Below are 17213 nucleotides of genomic sequence, written 5' to 3'. Positions count from 1 at the left end.
CCAAACCCACATATTCCTTCACCCCCCCCCCCCCCCCCGCCCTTAACTACAGAAATCAGACAGGAGGACACCCACCCGCTTTGCCAGCTCATGCTCCCGGCAGTCCCCTCACATATGACAGCACAAGGATGACTTGTCCCCAGGTCAGATGCTGGCAAGACAAGCACCTGTGGCGGGAAGGCCATTTGGGCAGCGTGGACAGGCGGGCACTCCTCCTCTACCAACAGCAGGCACTGCCGGCCTGCAAAGCTGCATCCCTCCAAAAACAACTCACAACTTCAGGGAGCAAAGGAGAATTGGAGCCCAGACCTCCAAAGCCACCTACTCTCAGGTCTAGGTGGCCACAGAGGTGGGAGCTGGCTTCACGGCGCTCCCACCCCCGCTCCCAGCACGCCCGCCTGCTCCTGAGCTGATGGAAATGGGAGGCTGGCACAGCCGCAAAGCCCTTTCGCCTTGACGCTTGGGCCCAAAATTCAAGGCTTTAGCCCATCCCCAACAGCTGGCCCTGGCAGCAGGGGCCAGCAAAGGCTGGGGTAGGAAAGCACAGCAGGGAGGAAAAGCATTTCTTTCCAGAAATCCCCTCCCTGTCCCTTCACTGCTGTGTTTACAGGCAAGAGCTGCAACAGCAGCTGGAGCCTCACCACTTTCCCCAGCACTGGGTATTAACAGGCCAATAAAATATGCCCTTGTGCCATGTCCTGGTGCTATATTGGGAGCAACCTTAATCACAGATGCAGGGAAATGAGATTACGGCAGGATGTGGCCGCTCTAAGCTGCTGTGCTCAGTTCCCCTTGCACATGGCTGTTGCTCTCATTTGCCTGTATGTCACAGTGCCGGCCACACTGCCAGCACAGCTGAGTAAAATCAGAAGGGTGCCCGATAAAAGGGGACAATCAGCTGAGCAGCTGTGAACTGCAGTGTGGCTGCTGCGTCATGCCTTCCCTACCTCTGGTCCTTCTGCTCAGCCCAGGAGAAGAGCACCGGTTCAGTCCTTGCCTACTCTTAATTTAAAGCCTAATGAAGAGGTGAGCTGAAGTGATCTCTGTGCACTGCAAACTGGAATGAAAACACAGTGCTCGGGAGGCAGGAGATGGTGAGGAGTCTGAGTTCTCTGCCTCAGACATGTTGCACCCTGCAGACCCTGCTCCAGTCCCAGGGGAGGCAATTAAAGCACAGGTTTCTGCAGGTAGGGACGACCCACGGAGCCATCCGTGGCAACTAACAAACAAGGTCTCCAGACAGGCAGCTGAGAGCTAAATGCCTTGAGAGGAGGTAAACTGAGGCACCAGTGAAGGCATGGCACAGGGCCAGCTGAGAGGAGCCAGGGGAGCAGGAACCGGCAGCGCCCTCTGCCTGGCCTGCAAGGGATGTCTGCAGTGCGGGTGGCCCCTCCGAGCGACCCCCGGGAGAGATGAGAGCAGTACGCGTTGGGGCGCACTGGGCTTGGCCCTAGCTTGGCAAAATACTTTTAGGACTTCTTGCTGGCCTGCAAGTCCTTCTGCCGTTACTCATCAATTCACCTACAAGGGATTAAATAAATTTAAGAAGTAAAACACCCACCATGTCCTCCTCCTAACCCAAACACACTTGCTTTTGTTTTGCCTGAAGTCTCCAGCCCCCTCTAGCTGCTCACTCAATAACATTAAAGGCAGCAGCGATGCTCCCCAGGACCAGAGTCCTGCATCCCCTCAGGACTAAGCTACCAGAAAAAGCACGGTTCACTGCAAGTGCCCAAAATGAGCAGCCGTTCAGTCAGCTCCCGCCCTCTGTCACCGGCCCAAAACTGACCGGGGCCAGCAGGATCACAGCTGCCCTTGTCTGTGTGCGAAGGAGAGGTGGGACACGGACTGCCGCGCCTGCAGGAGACGCAGCTTTGAGCCGGGCACGCTTCTGCTCTCAGGGCGATGGGCAAGACGGGATCTACCCTGCTGCTATGCAGACCTGCACTTTTTTGTTGCAGGTCCTTCCTCACCTTTTGTCACACCGATGCCCTGAGGCAGTGTTACACCCTGCAGCACAGCCAGCACATGTTCGGTTGGGACCAGCCTCCTGGGGCATAGCACCAGGAAGGGAAACATTGCGCTCCATAGGATAGGCCATAACCACGCGTAAGGAGCGCGCCTGCCGTTGCAGGGCATTGGACAAGCCGCCGGGATGGATCTTCCCCAGAGGGCAGGCTGCCCCGTCACTGTTCATCTCCCAGGAGCAGCTCGTTCTGGCTGCTGTCAGAGATGAGTGATGAGCAGAAACAGACAGCGGGTCAGGCACAGGGCGGCAGTCCCTCTCCTCCTGTTTAGTTCCCTTCTTGAATGCTTTGTCTGGGCCATTGATCCAGTGGGGGAGGTGGGAGGGCTGCTGCTCCCTCCTAGGTTTCCTCAGAGCCACCCCACTCAGAAGAGCAGATGCTTTGGGTCAGACTGGTAGCAAGACACCCACCCACAGAGAGAAAGCACGAGGGCGGGAGATCCTGCTGCATAACAAGATATAAATAAATAAAATATGCTATAGGAAAAAGGCATGTGAAGGAAACAACAGTGCTAGGCAGCGGATGGGTTACTGCAAGGCGACAGCATCTGTTCCCTTGGATGACTGACAGCATTGCTGTATGTGTTAAGACACAAGATCCTTCCTTCCTTGCTAGCCATACTCCCCAGAGGTGTGAGCTATCAAAGCCAGGTTCTGATGTGTCTCCCTGACATCGAGTGCCTCCCCCTTCTTTCACAGATACAGTCTATTGCTCTGATCTGCAGCATCGCTACGGCTTCAAAGAGAACAGCCCAGCCTGATCCAGCTCCGCTTGACATGGGGGACAAGGGACAGGCTGCTACCTCTTTCATGTGCCCTCTCAGGTTTGCATGCAGGAGATTCCTTAATGCCCATCTTGCCCCGTGATAATGTGCAGAGGTGACTGAATTTAGGTCAGCTCTTAACCTTTTTTTTTTTGTGCAAGAAAAATGATAGTGTCAAGGAGAGCCTGGCAGCACTCAGCCATCTAGCGATACAGGAATGGATAAGCAGCCATGTTACTTTGCCACCTGCTTGCAGGATGCCGATGGAGCTACTGTTTCAGGCACTCTGCAAATTCAGGGAGGCACTGATGCCTTAGTTCATAGCTTCGAAATGCTGTCGTCAGACAATGGAATAAGACATGCCTTTGCTTTATTAATGAGAAAATAAGACAGGAAGGAATAGGAGGGTGCGTGCGGTGTTCTCTCATCTGTTGGTAACACCAAAGCTGAAAACTCTGTGGTTTAGGGTATTTACCTATAGAAAATCAAAGCAGTGTGGAAGGCAGGGAGTCCCAAGTACCAATCAAGTGTTGGATCCCTTACCCACCTGAGACTGTAACCTATGAATGTAAGTGAGGGAAACCATGCAGAGCATTCAAAGTGAAATCCAAAATGACCTTGTATCCATCTGGCATGACTCAGGAAGAGAAGCCAACACAGCAAGGCGTAGGAGGAAGAAGAGTAACTCACCGAAGTTCTCCCCGCCCCAGATGTCCATGGCACTGTCGTACTTCCCCAGGTGGTTGAACCAGGCTTTTTCAATCACGAATAGCCCCCCGGCAATGATGGGAGTCCTACAGAATGGGTAAGGGAAGAGGGGACACACGCTCAAACTCTGCTGCAGCACCTGGATGCACAGAAGCAGCCCTTCCCTTTGCCTCCTCTTCCATCATCAGGACATTACCTATGTATCTCCTTCTCACCAAACAAGGACAACACACCTCAAAAAGCATCTGAGCCTTTCTTTCAGCTGCCTTGGTATTTTGCTGTCAATCATAAATTGCCTGGAACTTAATGACTGGCTAATGCACCCGTCAGCACAACTCCTACAAGCTCAAAGTTCACAGCCCTGATTGTAGGCTTCAGCATCAAAAATGCATTTAGTGCTCAGGGGGTTATTCACTCAGACGGGCTTTTTGCCTGGAGCCAGCCTATTAAGAGCACCATTCCACCAGGGAGGGGAAGGCAGAGCCAATTCAGAAGGTCTTTTTAAAAGCCATCACTAGCTGTGTGATCTTTATTTCAAAACAGGGCTATTTTTCATCCTTTGGATTAGCTAAGAAAACTGCACAGAGAAGGTCCATGGAGGAGGGGAGGGCAGACCCAGAAGATAGCTCGAGGAGACTCGCCATTTACTGGCACAAGTTCAGTCTCCTTTCAGTTGCAGACAGCGTGGATGCCTTAGCGTAGGCTCGGGAGGAGCTGGGGTCACTGCTGTGCCCAGGGGAGTCTCCATAGTGCCGTATGTGGCAGGACAACCAGGAACACAAGGCAAGCCTTCGGGAAGCCAGCGAGAGCTCCTGTTAACAACAGCATCCTAAGGAGCAGCAGTGCTTTGCTCCCCTGTGAGTTTTCTGGGGCCCTGAGCTTCCTCCAACACCTGGTCTCCTCCATGCTGCACACCCCAGCACTTCACGGCTGGGGGTGAAGACACCAGCACTTGGCTTGCTGCCAGGAGAGATTTTCAGCAGAATGAGGGACTCCCTCCATCCCACGGCATGAGGACAGATGGCATCTCTCCTGTTCAGTTTTGCTCTCTCTCCTGCACATCCTGAATTTCTGAGGAGCCTTCAGCAAGGTCCAGAAGAGCAGTGCTGATCTGGAAAGGCTGGACTAGACACCACATTTTATCAAGTGGGCTGAGACCACTGCCTTATTTTTAAGTGATAGCTGAGCTGAGAGAAGCAGGAGTCTAGAGCACTGGGCTTTTTCCCTAACCATATTCAGCCTCCTTAGCACTACCAAAACACAAATAACCATAAATATACGCCTTCCACCTTTGCAGCACCCTCAGGCTTCAATGTTGGGAGGTGAAGCTGTACTGCAAAACCCAGCTAGCCAGGAGCTCGCTATAGGTATTAGAAGTTCAGAGCTGTCCTGGAAGGAATATCACACTGCTATGGTACATGGTGACACGCATGAGGTCAGATGAGACGCCTGTCCTGCCCCATGTTCCTCAGGTGCCTCCTTCCCCCTCTTGACTTACTTAATGGGTTCGATGGGATCAAGTCGTTTGGCTTTCTGCTCTGGAGAAAGCTGCTCCCATTTGAAATGCAGACTCCAGTCAAAACCTAAAACCAAAGTAGAGAAGTACCATGGGAAAATTAGAAATGGGTATGGATTAGGAGGCAATGCAGGCTGCAGAAGCAACGTTTGATGGAGTATTTTCCCCACTTTCAAATGACTCAAGCCATGAAGACGCAGCTCTTGGGACAAGAGTCCAATGACTAATATATTTTACTACTGCATATGAACAAGAAACAACACATTGCATTACAATTGCAAAGTCAAGCACTCCAAAGGCAGGAAAAGTCAGAATTAAAGCTGCTGATGAAACCTTACTTTTTCCCCCTGTGCACACAGATACACGCTCTGATGGATATTGCATGCTACAAATAGCACAGGCATACTAATAAGCGCTACAGTTGCATCCTCCATTTGTTGCCTAGACATCCCCCATCTCCTGGGGCAGCCTGGCTTTCAGTGCTGCCAAGGGTGGCTTTGATATGACCCTTCTTTCCTGCTTGACCGCCTTATCCACTGTAGCAAACACCATTCCTCACGCCACGCTTACTTGTCTCTAAAGTAGCCTGAAAACAGCCAGTGGGGAGCACTGAACAGTTCTAATGCCCTTTTTGCAAGATAGCAGGAGCCAGCAGTGTGGTGCAGAGCCACCAGCTCCTCGGGCCAGTGCATTCTCACACCACAGGATGGATGCCCACGGGGCATGCATGCGGCTTGGACTCACCTCCTCTGAGGTCTGAGGAAGCCGCCACATAGGCAAAAGTGTCCAAGTTGATGATGTCAATAATGGGGCTGACCACTCGGGTGGGATCCTGGAAAGCAGAAGTGAAATGACCCATGACTTCAGATCACACCACTCGAACTGGTCAAGGGATGCTCTAAACTCCTGGAGACACCAGGTGGCTGGAAGTCTTGGTGTCATTCAGGTTTGTCAGGAACAAATGCCCATCACTGCCTCCTCTTCCTCCTCAGCCATCACATCAGTTCAACCAAGGAATTAATGGCAGCAGCACCAAGCAGCAGAGGTATTGCTGGGAGCCAGGGGCACGCCAGCAAGAGAGGCTGGGAAGGCAGGCAGCGTCTTTCCTGGGAAGAGGACTGCGTGCTGCTGGGCCGCTGAGCTAGCATCTCTCACCGGCTTTGGCTTCACCTGCAGTCTTGGCAGGCTGTGCGTGTACTCAGTGCCGAACTCGACTGGATGCAAAGCTCCATCTGCCTTTTGCAAATTCACCAACGTGTTCCCCTTTCACCTCCCTTAAATACTTTTTACTGGATTTCAGAAGTCAGGCGACAAACAGGCAGTTGAAACAACAGAGGAAAACCACAGGCAGTCAAGCAGCTTAAATACAGGCATTTTTTAAAAGTACAAAGTATGGAGATACAGTTAGAATTTTGCCAAAGGTGTGAAAGTGTTAAAAAAAAGACCCGAATTATTTTAAATAGTCAGTGGTGATTTAATTAACATCTTGTTATGGGCAAAGACATTTATACAAACAGTTATGAACAAAAATATCTACAGGAGGAAGAGACTCTGACAGCTTTGACTGGTCTCTTATCTCCCTTTTTCTTTTCAAAAATCCCAAACTCCAATTATAGCTCAAACTTCAAACTTTTACCCTTGCCAGATCAAATCGTTTTTCACAGCCATGCAAAGGAAAGCAGCTGAGCACACACAGGCTTGCTCTCTTGCTCGGAAAAAACTTTGTTTTAGAAATTAGTCCTAACAAAGAAGTATACAAATGCAGCTGTAGAAGAAGCAACCAAAGGCCATGAGCCGGGAGCTGGACTTGAGCTTACGTTTTCCAAATGAGCACGACAAATACTTGGTATTTCCATAACAACGTCAAGTCAGAAGTCTTAACATGACTTTCTGTGAGTCAAACAACCCACTGAAAGGGCAAGGTCTGCTGTACCTACGTACTACATGGAGAAACTCAAGTCACGTCCAAGTGCGATGAGCCTTTCAAACCCATTGTAACTGCCGCAGCTCAGTATACCCAAGCACCCTTTAGTTGCCTGCGGGTAGGGGAAAGGTTTTAAGCAAAGCATCTGCTTTGCGTGCCAAACACTGCAGGGAAAAGATCATATCTAGTCATTTAAAACTTGCCCCTCAAGCATCTTACTGGTGAGCACTTCTAACTAGCCCATGCTCTTCCCCAGTTTCAATTCCACACCTATACTCATTGCACGGCACAACTTCTTGCAAGAAAAATCCCCTCTACCTCTTGGCTGAGTGCATTACTGCAGTGTGCTAGCAGCTTTCAGCAGTGCAACCTTCTCCCTGCCTCACTTTCCCTGCCATGTCATGGGGACATTTATGTTTACTCAGCTTTCGTGAAGGTCTCTCTGACCCTCAACAGAAAAGCAGAGCATGCTCAAGAGCACAGCGCTGTTGCTATGATTTATTTTGGGTTGAGCACCAGTTCTTATTATAGGCAGCCTCACCTTTCTGGTTTTTTGATACCCTCCCATGCCGGGGCATGTTAATATTAACAACACCCAAATCTTCAATCCTCTTTCACAGGAAATTCTCAAAAATCTGGGAATGCATTTCTCCAATACACTTCTCAAACAAACCAAATTATGGAACTAAATCAACAGGAAAAAACTCTGAAAATGGTCCTGAAGATAATGGATACGTTTCAACCTTGGAAAAGGACCTTGATTCCAGCTTATCTCCCAACCTCTACATCATGACCTTGTAATGGAAAACAAAATAGGCCACAGTTGCTCCTCTGGCCCCACAGCAGCATCAGGCAAAGCAAGAGGGCCAGGCTGCCCCTCACCTGCCTCCCCCTGCCCCAGGAGAGCACCAAACTGGGGGGGATGCTTGAGCTGGAAGTGGGGGTCACCCACCATACACTGGTTCATCCCAGTGCCATTTGCAAATTCAGTTTTGGGGCAAGCTCATTGAGTCATGCGGTAAAAACACCTTGGGCTGGATAAGTACATTTTTAGAAAAGTTACTCAGTTGAAATGCACCGTTAATGGCTTTGGAGACATTTGTTCCGTAAGTAAAAACAAGAGCCATGTGCCCAGCCCTCAGTCATACGCTCACAAACACGCTGGTGCAAAACACGCGCTGTTGCTGCCACTCCCTCTGGAACACGCACCCTCCCGGGCACAGGTCCGAGACCCCCCAGACCCCCTCTCTTCCCCCCACACCCCTTCACTTGCTCTTCGACTTTCTAGTCCTGCTTGTTTCCAAACCCACATGCTGGGCACGCGCTGCCCACACCCGAAAGGGAGCGTGGGCCTGGGGGAGGATGCCATCGGCTGCCGGAAAAGCTCAACGTGGGGCTCAAGGGGCACCTTCATGCAGGTGCATGGCAGCACACATGGGCTCCGGCATTTCCCACCACAAAAAGCTGCAGGAATAGCCACTCTGGCCAAGAAAAAAAGAAAGAGAGAAGCGTCGTGCAGCGTGGCTGGTGGTGGTGAAAGCACTGGGTGTGCTTCGAGGCACTCACCGCTCCTTTGCTTGAAACTTAAATCACATTAGCTCAAAGCAGACTGTTCCTAGGAGTAACACGGTAAGAAAACACTCTTTCTAGGCGGCTAATCCTCACCGCAGCAGTCGGACAGGGAAGCCGCCTCTTTAGCGCAGCCTGAAGGTGGCAGCAGTAACATTTCATACACTTCACTGATCAATATTTTAACCCTGATGGAAAGGATGGGTACGGTGGGCCTGGGAAGAAGGAAACCGAGGACCCGCTGCCTTCATCCTGCAGCTTTTGCAAGCAGTTAGAAAACAAGCAAGTGGGATCCCACTTGCTTTGCAAGTCCATCAACACTCTTCATAGTAGGTCTCCCTTGCTGCCTTCAGCTGGGCTGCAAGACCCTGGGCAGAAGTGCTGCATGACCAGCAGCACAAGCTTACCAATGGCCTTACTTCCAGCCAGAGAAAGATTTAACCCAGAAGAGCAAATAAAAAGAAGTTCACAGAGGTGACGTTTGCATGTGATGCTATATTCAGACCATGATGCAGTGAAACTCCTATGGCGATGCTGCACGTGGCATCCACATTCACCTACCCCATGGGCGCCGAACATGGGGCACAGTCCTGGAGCTGCGCGGGAAGGCAGCTCTGCCTGCCCCCTTCCTGCCACCACCGCTGCCCTTCTCCTGCCAAAACACATCAAGAGCTCTGCCTGGGAAAGAGGCAATTGCTCTGGATATTCCTCAGCTAAATACAGCAGGGCTTCAGCAAAGAACGAGGAACGCCTGCCTTAAAAAAGCTCAGAGGAACAACCAATGCAGTAAAGTTTAGTGGTGAATCCCACCCCAGGGCAGGCCAGCTACGAGGCTCAAGTTGGGTATCATAGCACGTGTTCTCGTAATTCCACCGGAGCTGCGATCGATAATATGAAAAGGCTATTTTCATTATATTACCATTTATCAGTAGCACTGTGGCCCAGCCTGCAAACCAAGGTTGGGACCTCTCCAGCACCGGCTGTGCTACGAGTGCCAGCAGCACCGACTGCCCTCACGCACCACGGAGGCACCTGACCTGGTGCTGTGCCCCTCTTCCCCCTGTCCCATCGCTGCTGCACAGAGGGGATGCACAGCCCAGCCAGCACAGCTATCACGTATGGAGGCGTGAAAAGCAGGACGCCTTGGATGAGGGGCACTGTGAACACCAGCGGAGCAGGTTTCTCCATAACCCACCGCCTTGGTTTTCCCTTGCTCCTCAGCTGCCCTTATTTCAACATAATTCAGTAGTTTTAAAATTGCCGAGTAATAAATACTAGCAATCAGGAGCCAGAGGTGTAGCAAGGGTGGAGGAATGAGGCACAGCGAAGGGAAAGGACCATGCGTGTGCACTGGAGCTGAAGGCTTCATCCCCTGCACCGTGCCAGCAGGTCACCAGCACAGAGCTCCCTCTGACTCAAGTAACAAGGCGCCGGGAGTCTCCGTGCGCATGTCTGGCGAGAGAGTTGCCGCTGGCGAAAGGCGAATGTCATTGTCTGCTCCGAAATCAGCAGAATTTAAATCCTATTAAATCAATTTATTATCACTTAATTTGCATGAAATTAAATTCGGCCCCTATTCAAGGAGCCGTCACTCCCTTAAATCATTGGCACTGAGCATTTTACATGAGCCTAATTAAAAACTCTGCTGGAGCACTGCCCATGTATTCCCCTTTCACCACTCAACCTGTGCTTGCTGGTTAGAGCCCCACTGCCCTGGGAGGCACCTTGTCCCACCCACCTACACGCTCTCCCAGCCACAGAGACAACCCCACCTGGCTGCTGGGTGGAGGAAGACCAGCAAAGGCCACTTTGCACCCCAAAAGCTCATCGCTTTCTTACTCGGATGCTTGCATGCAGTTGGTTATGGTTGGGTGGTCATGCCCATTGAGAGGGAAGCGGAGGTGGACATCAGCGATGCATCCCCTGAGGGTGGCCCTGGTCTCTCAGGAGCACTCACCTCTTTGATCCTCTGCAGCAGAGGGAGTAGCCAGTCCTTATTCACCTCACAGTGACTGTCGAGGAAGGTCAGGACTCCCGCTTGTGCCACATCTGCCCCTCGGATTCGGGACCGGATCAGACCTGTTCAGGGACACACCCAGTCAGCTGCCGCCCAGAAGGCTGGGCAATGTCCCCTGGCTCCTCCAGCACGGTCTCCTGCACTCACGCATCTCCTGGGTTTTGACCCATCTAAATCCCATTCAGATAAAACATGGCTCGGGTTCATTGCCTCCTTCCTGGCGTTGCAAGGCGTGCCAACCATTTCCCAAAGTCACCAAAGCAAATAAATGGCTCCACCAAGATTAACGATTTATGGCATTTATGCCAATCCTTAATTTGCGCAATTATTTCTGCTGTCACCTTCTGGGGCAAAATACGACTCAAAATGCTTTCATAACCCCCTGCAGGTAATAAATCTAACATAGATGTAAGGCCAGGGGAGTCAAGGGTGGGATCACCTCGTGCCAGAATTAGGTTTTTCTTAAGACTGCTGACTTCTCCCTGCTGTGCCCCTTTCCGTGTCCCAGTGACCCCCAGATCTCTCTCCCACCCTGGGGACACTGCTGATCTGCAGCTCAATGGGAACACATTTTCCACCAAGGAAAGAGGGTTGGCTCTCAAGGTGCTAAGAGCCCGCTTGGCTCATCAGGGCCCTGACAGTGAATTTAGAGTCCTTCAGAGCTGGAGCTGGATTGCTGCACGCATTTGTGAGAGAGAAAAACGAACAAAGTGGGAGGTCATGGAAAACAGCTGCACACATGGATTTCACACTAGACTCTTCAGCAAGATCACTTCTCTTAAAGATGCTCTGTTCCTATTTATACAGGAGTCAACCGGCTTTCCAACACTGCTCCTGCCTGCGGCCGATGCTCAAGTGAACTGCAACGTAAGAAAGGAGATGGTCCATTGGCAAAAAAGAGGACATGCAGGTTGCTCAAGGGGAGCAGAGCTTCTTCATGAAGGAGAAACAGTGGTAATACGAGGAGAGATAGGTGCAGATAAAGAGAGACAGAAGGGTTTCAGGGAGCAGCCACGCATCAGGTCCATGCAGAAGGAGGTCACTGACTTTCATATTAAAATTCCCTAGAGGAAAGGGGTCAAGGAACAGCCTCCAAGCAGGAGGGAGAGGGACAGGAGAACAAAGCCTGGAGCAATCCAGCATTTGCCAAGGTCACCTCCTGCAATGCAGGTTGTCCCTGTATCTCCCTCCGCAACTTCTAAGATCTTGTGGGTAGGCATGGTCTGCTGTACCCACCCCAGCCCTCCCCAAATCCTGGCATGTCCTGAGGGATACAGCTTCAATGATGTATTAAGTGAGGTAAGCCCTCCAGGCTGGGTTCCCAAATCCTGACTGCTTTATAGAGCACCAATACCTGCAGGTCCATCCAGTGCTGGGGGCGAGCACATATGTACCCCCATAACACAGGAGAGAAAGGTGAGAAGGAGATGCAGGTCTATGGAGACCTCCCCTACCCTCCGGCCAAAGCAGGTATGTCTCTTAGACCCATGGGGGGGTGATGCCACCCTGACACCAGACCTGCAGAGCTGAAACCTTCTGCAGAAAGAACCCACAGACAAACCCTCTCTGCTCCTCAGTCTCCCTAACCCGACACACACCTGGACTCACACCTTTGATTTTCAGCATGAAAAAACTTCTTTGTTTTTTGTTTTCCTAATACTGCAAAGCAGGACTTGAAAACACCTGTTCAGACTATGGGGAGCTGGAAAATGTCTCAAAAGGTTGCCAGCAGCAGCCCAGTAGGACATACATTCAGCCTCTATATAGCCCTTCTTAATCTTTCAAATATCATTAATTAATTAAAAAAAAAAAAAAATCCCACAGAAGCAGCAGGAGCAGATCTCCTCTCTTTCATTAGAGCAAACATCTTTAAAAATAAGACCCGGGGCTTTGTTTTGCCTGTTCTGATTTTCTGGCTAATAAGCTACAGCTGAGCCTCATTGGATATCTTAATAGCCCCATCTTTTTCAGTGAGAGATGGGGGGGGGAATCCAATTCAAATCCCAGCCCTTTATCACATCTCCTTTTATCAGGACCCCCAGTTCCCAGGAGCTGCTGAACTCCCTTGTCGTCCACTCCACTGAGGTCCCCCCACCCGGCTCCATCACTCTCACGCCTCCCGAAATCTGGGTTTCCCACATGGGTCGTGGGCAGGCAGCTCTTACCTTCTCGCTGTCCGTTCCGCAAGCACTTCACCTTGGGGAGCTTGCCCAACAAGCGGCAGTCGTCAGCTTGGGAAACAGAAAGGGAGGTTATGTCACCCTCAGCCCTCATGGTGGCTCTGGCAGCAGAAATGGTCCTAGGGGAGATTGGGTGCAGGGAGAGGACCCCGTCCTGGACTGGCTGATGGCTTGTTAGGGTGATGGCACTGCTGGGGCACAACAGTCTTACCTCTCAGCTCATGCAGCGTAAATCAGAACTGGAAGAGCAGCAGTTTTCATAAAACTAGTGTAAACCCAGCAGATTTACACCAAGAACAGCTGAATTATGCTGTAAAGTCAGCGTAGAAGAGCCACGGTTGTGGTCAGAGTCGGAGTTTTTGCACATTAATGCAAATGACTATTTTTGGTAGCTGCAAAGCAACACATAAGCTGTTTGATGCATGTCTGTGTGGTGGGGCAGGAGCCTCCTGAGATGGCCTGTGAGCCCTGAGCGAGGAGAAAGGGATGGTCAAAGAGAGCCCCGTGGAGCATCCGAGGGCTCCTCATACCTGGGGCAGCAGCTCCATGGGGCAGCCACCCACACCCAAGCTAGGGAGGTCCTGCAATCCCACATGCAGTTGCTGCCGTTGCTTTTGCCCCGGTGCTGCCTGCAGCCCCAGCATCCCTCCTCACCTGGATTTCTCCCAGCAAGAGCCGGATCTGCAGGCAGGTGCGCTCATCACAGCCCCCTCTACCTCCACACACCCACACCGTGACCTCCGCAACCCCTCTCACCACTTCTCTGCCTCTTCTTCCTCGGCGCTATAAAAACACACGCATGTGCCCCATCCCCGCCATCCACACCCTGTGTCCACACACTCCTCCGAGTGCTTTCATCCCCTCCAGCAATCTTTGTTGACAAGAGACATCACTGTACTGGTATCCCTAACAACTCAGGTACGGAGCTGCGTTGCCCTGTGCACACCAGGGGAGCAGAAGTGGCAGGGGTTGGCTACGGACCTACGATGGAAATTTGCTGGGAAGAGCAGGAACCCACGTGCGGAACAACTGCATCCCAGCGAATAAAAGGTCAATGGACAGACAGAGGTGAGAAATGAGACACAACTAGGCATGAGGTAAAAGCACCAATTGCTTGGGGTGGGTTGCAGGGAAAAAACTGACCGTCTGTGTATAGCGTATTATGCAAATGCATGTATTTTATGTAAATGCATGCAGACTAGATGCCAGCAGGCTCAGACTATCACAGGAAAGGAGATGTAAGACAGCTGAGAAGCACTGATTTTGAGTAGCCGAGGGGCTGCTCTAAGTTACACGGGAAACAGGCTCCCCCCTGGTGCCCTGGGATGAGTTTAAACCCAGCCCTGCTCTTTCTCCCCGGCTCATGCCATCGGGTGTGCTGCAAGAGGGGAGCTGCATTTCTACAAACCTTTCTCCTTTCAAGAAGGCGAGTGCTTTGTCTATTTAGCCAAATAATCGGCATTTATTTTCTCCACCCTTCAAAAAGCCTGCTCTGCTGTACGCCACGGCAGCTCGAGTCCTTGCACCTGCTCCTTTTCTCCATCGCAGCCACTCTGCCGGTCCCCAGGCTTGCCTAGCCTGGCCCCCCATGCACTGGAGTCGCTCCAAAGCTCACCATAATCACTGCAACCCCTTCCCCTGGCTTCAGCGACTCCCCAGGGAGGTGTCGATGCCGAGAAGTGGGTCTCGTATGAAATCTGTCCCTAATGCTCTCCAAGGCAGTGCCTATTTATAACATCCAAAGGCAAAGCATAGATCCTTTTGTTTTTTTAAACCTCTCTGGCTTTGTTTTCACGTTTCCTAGTAAATGGCTACATTTTGCAGCACCTTGAAATGTAAGTGCCACGGACCTCTCAGCTTAGGTGTATTTTATCATCCTTTTCATGCCTGAGACAGTTTTTTTGAGCACTTACTCTCAGCACCTGGATCTTCCACTGGACCTTGCCCATCTCACTGGGCAAGGTCTTTAGCTGGGGTAGCTCCCTGCGAGCCCCTGGGGCTTCAGCTACCATCTTTTGCTGGAGGTCAGACGTATTGATTTCACTTGAGTCACGCTATTAACTGGGAGAGAATGGCAGGAGGATGTGGGCTGTCTGTGGCGTACAGCGCTATTTATGGTGCATCTCAGAAATGGGCAGCCCATGTGGGAAATCCTCTTTACATGAGTGAAAAAAAATCAGTCAAGAGTTGCTGGCCACCTACATAAACGTATGCAGAACATATGCATACATCAGGAGGGTCAGACTACCATTATCCTGTGCAATTCCAGTGGTGTCAACCCAGAATTGCTCCTGGCTGCAGCTGAAAGCCAGATTAAACACACCACGGCTGTAGCAGGATACAACCGGGTAAGGATTGGATTCATGTCTACTGGGCGTAAAAATGATTTGCCATGCGCTTTTCTTGTATTATTTTCATGAGAAGAGGTTTGATCATTTGGAATTTGAATTCTCCACGCAGCGATGCAAACCTGGCACAGCGGGGTTTGCTCTCCACACCTACAGAGCTTTAAATTTCCTTCCACTTTGACAAACTCTTCCCCCCTCCCTGCGTAAATCCAAGTCTCTCACAGTCTCTTTCGGTTTGGCCTCTCGCTTTTAACATAGAAAGGGTCACTTACGATCGTCACTGAAGTCATCCACTAGTATGATTTCATGGACGAGGTGCACTGGAGTGCGGTTCAGCACGCTAAAGAATGAAGAGAGAAAATCCATGACAGTGCTTGACCAACTCAACAACCCAGCAAACGGGGTGGAAAAGCCTAGGAACTGATCCCTGCCAAAGCACAGAAGACCAGGCTTGGATTTCCAGAAAGGACATATTAGATAAGACCCAAAAACAACCCCCCCGCCTCCCCCCCCAGGAACCTACGGTGCCCGGCTATCAGCTCCCTGTAGCCTGATCTAAGAGCCGAGCGCACGGTATTCCTGGGAAATAGCTGAGATTCACCCTTACCACCTTTGTGAGCAAAAGCAGAGCACCATGTAAAGCCAGGAGAAACAGGCTTTTCGGCAACATGCATATTGCACCATGTTTCCTAACAGGGCTTACAGCAAAGCTGCCATCACCCCACCACCTCTCCTGGGGCTAATGATATGGTGTCCACCGACAGCAGGGCCAACACAGAGAAAATTACCCAGCTCAAACCCACCTTTACAGAGCTCACAGCCGTGGCAGGACAACTCCTGCTTTTATCCGTGAGCTGACTGCGTTTCAGAGACTGCCAAGAGGATAAGAGCAGGGTTGGAGCCTGCCTATTTAATGAAAGACAGAGGCTGGAGGATGTGGTTCACAGCTCCCTCCAGGTGGACAGACACTGAAAAGTGGCTGAAAGCTACAATCTTCCCTTAATTATCCCACCAATGGTTTTTTTTATTATTATTATTAAAAAGTTTAGACCTGTTCTTCCCCTTTCTCGCACAGCACAGAGGTCGGCAGAATTACACGTGCGTAAAATCCTGCCCCATCAAAGGGTCAAGGTTGACTTCTTGAAGCAGAAACCCCAGGGCATCCCAAAAATCTCCTAAGGGCTTCACCTGGGCTTTGATAACGCCAGTTGGGTGGCACAGGCCACTCCAGAATTTAAACTCCTTTGCCTTCATCCTGAGTGTGGTTCCTTTTTCAAACAGGATTTAAAAGCCCCCCCCCGATTTCACACCTGAGTCTGCCTTCTGGTCTGGGTTAGGAAAAACCTTCAAACCTACTGCTGGCACAAGAGGACAGATACCCCTTGAAGCCCCTGACACCTCCAGATCCTTATCAACAGGTTTCCCCAGCCTCTCAGGCTCCCAAAGCTCCGGCAAAAAGCCTGGAAGTCTGGAAAATTGTGTCCCTGGCCCAGACCCCAGTCAAGAGGGCTCCAAAGGGCAGGATCCCCGGGGAATCCGGGTGCATGGGAGCCACCAGCCCAGCTGGCAAGAACCTGGAGGGGTCTCACAGCATCACCCCAGATATCCAAGGATGTTCATCCAAAGGGCTGCACTTCTCTGATGAAACCTTCTTGATGAAAAACCACAAGCCCACCTGCCCAGGAGGGCTTGGAGTATCTGCACCTATTGCCAGGTGCCAGCACTCACCAGGTGCTGGAATTACAACCCCCCGGAGAAAGAAAGAGTTGAGCCGGACCTTTTTGGAAGGAGAACAGGACATCCCAAGGCAGATGCTTGAAATGGATGCTCCCTCCATGTTTTGTTTTTTCTTTTTTTTGTCCCCCAGCAGAAAACCTGAAAAAATGGCGTTTTATCTCAGACCAGAGTGGGTAGGGCTGGCACCTCCCTTGTACAGCTCCTCAACATCACTTCCAAACCCATAATTACTTTCCCTGGAAACACAATCCCAGCCTCCTCCAGTTTCAAGATCTTGGCAAAAGCCATGATTTCCCCCCCACCTTCAGATGCTTTGCATGTTAAGGTTGGGGTGGGGAGAAGAAGAAAGCCTGCCCCCTAAGAGCAACAGTCATAGTGCTAGCCCTAACAGCCAGGAGCTGCTGTGGCCACCCCAGCATCGGTA

The 17213-nt window shown here is 51.1% G+C and overlaps 1 protein-coding gene across 1 annotated transcript in view; it reads right to left on the bottom strand.

The window, feature by feature from the left end:
• The window catches only part of GALNT14 (polypeptide N-acetylgalactosaminyltransferase 14), a 155917-nt gene that overhangs the window by 16094 nt on the left and 122610 nt on the right, over window positions 1-17213 (bottom strand). Inside the window, exons 15-20 of the mRNA XM_009285585.1 lie at window positions 15325-15392; window positions 12690-12755; window positions 10465-10586; window positions 5759-5846; window positions 4997-5081; window positions 3481-3584 (exon numbers count right to left, since the gene is read on the bottom strand). Coding sequence (XP_009283860.1) covers window positions 3481-3584; window positions 4997-5081; window positions 5759-5846; window positions 10465-10586; window positions 12690-12755; window positions 15325-15392 — 533 coding nt within the window. The remainder of the gene's footprint in view (window positions 1-3480; window positions 3585-4996; window positions 5082-5758; window positions 5847-10464; window positions 10587-12689; window positions 12756-15324; window positions 15393-17213) is intronic.

This window comes from Aptenodytes forsteri, unplaced genomic scaffold, assembly GCF_000699145.1.
Source record: "Aptenodytes forsteri isolate BGI_AS27 unplaced genomic scaffold, ASM69914v1 Scaffold280, whole genome shotgun sequence".
Taxonomy (NCBI): domain Eukaryota; kingdom Metazoa; phylum Chordata; class Aves; order Sphenisciformes; family Spheniscidae; genus Aptenodytes; species Aptenodytes forsteri.
The sequence above is the reverse complement of the archived record's forward strand: the minus strand, read 5'-3'. Positions and strand labels throughout refer to the sequence as shown.